A 3,482-nucleotide genomic window follows, 5' to 3' on the forward strand; every position below is an offset into this window, starting at 1 on the left:
CACTGGGAAGTTCCCTAGTCCCACCGGCACCGCGGAGTAGACATCTTCTCCCGGCATTATTCTAGCTCAGGTCCGCGGTGTGCTCCAGAGAGAAACTGAGTCGGGGGTGTGGTAGGTAGGCCGAGATTACAAAATGGGTCGGACATAAATTCACAGATAGGGCCGCGCCAAGGGGCTGTGGGAGCGCAGGAAGGGATGACTAACTGTCCTGGGCGTGGGGGAGGGCTTTAGAAAGGAAATAACTTTTATGTTGCATTTTGAAGGATGAGTGGGGGATCAAGGGTGAAAAGGGGAAGCGATGGAGACTTTCCAGGCGGAGGGGACACTGTGCTCCAAGGCACGCAGTCGGCGGTAGGGCAGGGTGGGAGGAGGTGCTGGGAATTCAGTTTATGTGGACTTTAGGCTCAAGAGGAGGCTAAATCCTAAGGAATTTGTGAGTAGGTTAGAGAGTGTGGACTTTATCCTGAGGGTGGTGGGACACCTTTAAGGGGTTTTATGGAATGGGTAGAGACGGCCCAGACTGTGGGAAGACAGGACTGCTAGGAAAGGTGAAGGCAGAGTGGGGGGAGGCTGCAGGGCTCCGGATCAGGGAGGTGGCAACGGATGTAACAGGGAAAGCAGAGTGGGCAGCGTTAAGAAGGGCCTTGGAGACAGACTGGTGGGGAAGGTGGGTGCACAGAGTGGAGGTAAAGGAGGCACCTGGGGAAATGCCCAAGTTTTGGCTGGAGTGCTGGGCGGCCACTGCCACGCACCAAGGCAGGGACGCAGTAGGGGTGGGTGAGAGATAGTGAGCTTGATTTTGGACCTAAATCTGGAGTTTGGGGAGCCTGGGAGAAGTTCCAGAAGCGGGGACGTCCCGCCACCAGCCGCCCCCTCCCAACCAACACTACCACCAGGCGCAGAGCTCACGTCTTGAGCGTGCCGGAGGTCATGAGTTCGGTGACCAGAACGATGCAAACCTGGCCCCTCAGCACCGACTTCCACGAATCGTAGAAGCGGACGATGTTGGGGTGCTGCAGCCCCTTGAGCATCTCCACTTCCTCAGAGAATCGCTGCCGCTCCGTTCGAGAGAGTTTCCGAGTCTGTGGAGGTAGGGGGATGGGTGGGGGTCAAGATCACGGGAGGCCTAGGACCCCCACAGAGAGGAGGAAGGGGCATGTGGGGAGGAGCTAGGGAAGAGGTGAGGGTCGGAGGAGCCTGCGAATGGGGCTAGATCATCCCTCGCCCTACGGGCTGTATATCCCGATCCGCCCCCTTGGGCTGCTGCAAGGACACACCCATCCTGGGCCTGGGGCCGCCCCTGGACCCCCTGCTGGACACAAGGGCCTTTATGCAGCCCGGTCCAGGAGTCCCGAGCTCAATAGCGCCTTTGTGGCCTCCTTGGCCAGCCGTGGGGCGGGAGGGGACGCCCCAGGGGCTGGCAGCGGGCGGGCAGCAGCCTGACAGCGGGCAGAGAATTGGGGCCCTCAACGGGGTTGGCCCCAGAAGCTAGGAACTGCTAGATCCAGACAGGAGGCAGGAGGGCTGCAGAGGGAGTTACAAGAGAAAGACAGAAAGATCCAGGACCAGGCGCCAGGAGACGGCCCCCTGCCCCTGGCTGTCCCGCCCTCCTCTCATCTCCCTGGCCACCCCCCACCCCCACCCCATTCGTTTGGCTGCCTCTCCTTGCCTGGCCTAGAGCCTAGGGCACACCACTGGCAGGCACAAGGGGCGAGCCCAGCGCCAGGGCTGGAGGGGAGGACCCTTACCCAGGCTCTGCCCAAAGCTGCTGCTGGCCCAGACTTAACTGGGTTCTTCCCTCCATGAAAAGATCCTTCACACCAACATCCCCCTAAAGCCTGCTGGGTTCAGTGCCTTTGGGTCTGGGAAGGGACAGCCCAGGTAGACAGTGGGATGAGGAGCAGGACTGGATTCGGGCCAGGGCTGGCGCTTTCTGTCTCCCCCTGCCCCAGTTGTGGAGAAGTCTAAAAGTCTGTTCCAGAAGGGGCCTGGGAGAAACCCATCCTGACACCACCGCTCTAAATCTTTTGGAAGTGGAGAGCACCCTCGCCCCAGCTCTCCTAGCTTCCGTCATCCCAGCCTCCTAATCTGCAAAGATCCAGGGTGAAGGAGGAGGAGGCCCAGGGTCACACTGAGGGTCTGGGGACTGAGCGGAAAGGGAAAGAGACAGTAACTACTGAGGGAAATTGGTCACCCCTCAGATCCAAACTGGCTCCCTCCCCAATTTCGCATCCTATCTTTCACCTCTCAGGGCTGAGTATAGAGATTTTAAAGTTAGAATGTCCACAACCTATAGGGGAGCCTCCATACACCCTCTGCCTCAGTCTCTCCTTCTGCAGCCCAGAATCAGCCAGATCCATTGATCATCAGAGCAAGGTGGGGAAGGAGTATCCAGACATTCGACTGGAAAAATAGATCTCTCCCTTGCTGCTGTCCCCTAGGTTTCTCATCCCAAGACCTCCAAAGGGTCCCATCCCGAGGTGCCACAGAGGGGGTGCCCAGCCGCACCTGCAGCTCACACCAGGCCACCTCCACCGTGGTGTCGGTGTCCAGCCCTCGATACACCGTCTTGAAAGAGCCACGTCCAATTTCGATGTCAAACTTGAGGTATCGGCCGTCCGGGGACGTTGCCACTGCCTGGGTCTCCGTATCCTCTTTTTCCTCCTGCTCCCGCTGCCGCTCCCGAGCCGCGGCTTCGGGGACCCGCGGCGGTTCCCGGGACCCCGGGCCTCCTGCGGAGACTGCTAGTTCTGGACGCGCTGAGTCTGCAGCCTTCGGGAGGGCTCCCCCGGTCCACGTGCCCTCGAGGGGTTCTGGGCAGCTAGGCGGTGGGCTCTTTGCGCGGCCGGGACCAGCGGAATCTGGAGGTTCGGGGGGCTCCGGAGCGGGTGAGGCTGGCTGGGACCAAGAGCTCAGCAGCCCCAAGTCGACTGAGCTGCGGCGGCTGAGACGGGAAGAGCGCGGCCGGGTCTCAGCCTTCCCGGAGAAGCGGCGCGCCCGGCGAGGAGGGGGCCCGAGGCGGGGCGGCCCCGCGGCAGCAAGAGGTGGCGAGGGCCGAAGGGCCAGGTCGGCCTCCGCCTGGGACATGGGGACCGCAGTCTCGGAGCCTGGGGGAGCCAGCATGAGGAAAGGCCGGCGCCGCAAGGCGGTGAGCCGGGAGGCTGGAGAGGAGGCGGTCTGACAGGCGGACTGGCTGGGTGCGCAGCGCTCCGGCTGAGCAACTGGGGCCCNCGCCTCCGGCCGCAGACCCTCCTCTCCCTCGACTCCCAGTGCGCCGCCCGGAGGCTCATTCCGAAGCGGACGGGGTGCGAGGCGGCCGTGTGTCCTCCCGCACTGAGAGTGAGCAAACCTGTCTGGGGGTGGGGGTGGCTGGGGGAGGCACGATGCCGGGGTTGGGAGAGGAAACGTGACAGCGGCCCTCCGGCCCTGGGACCGTGGGGGACGGGTTGGGGGCGGGGGGTGGGGAAGGGAAGGTTACCACC

General features: G+C 62.5%; 1 protein-coding gene across 1 annotated transcript in view; it reads right to left on the reverse strand.

Moving 5' to 3' along the window:
* WNK4 (WNK lysine deficient protein kinase 4) overlaps positions 1-3,224 on the reverse strand; it is a 14,963-nt gene extending 11,739 nt beyond the window's left edge. Inside the window, 2 exon segments of the mRNA XM_077779370.1 lie at positions 910-1,082; positions 2,509-3,224. Of these exon segments, the coding sequence (XP_077635496.1) occupies positions 910-1,082; positions 2,509-3,123 (788 nt within the window). The 5' untranslated portion in view covers positions 3,124-3,224.
* Positions 3,225-3,482: the final 258 nt, after the last annotated feature.

The sequence above is a fragment of the Crocuta crocuta genome, unplaced genomic scaffold (genome assembly GCF_008692635.1).
Source record: "Crocuta crocuta isolate KB4526 unplaced genomic scaffold, BGI_CrCroc_1.0 scaffold68, whole genome shotgun sequence".
In the NCBI taxonomy this organism is placed as follows: Eukaryota; Metazoa; Chordata; class Mammalia; order Carnivora; family Hyaenidae; genus Crocuta; species Crocuta crocuta.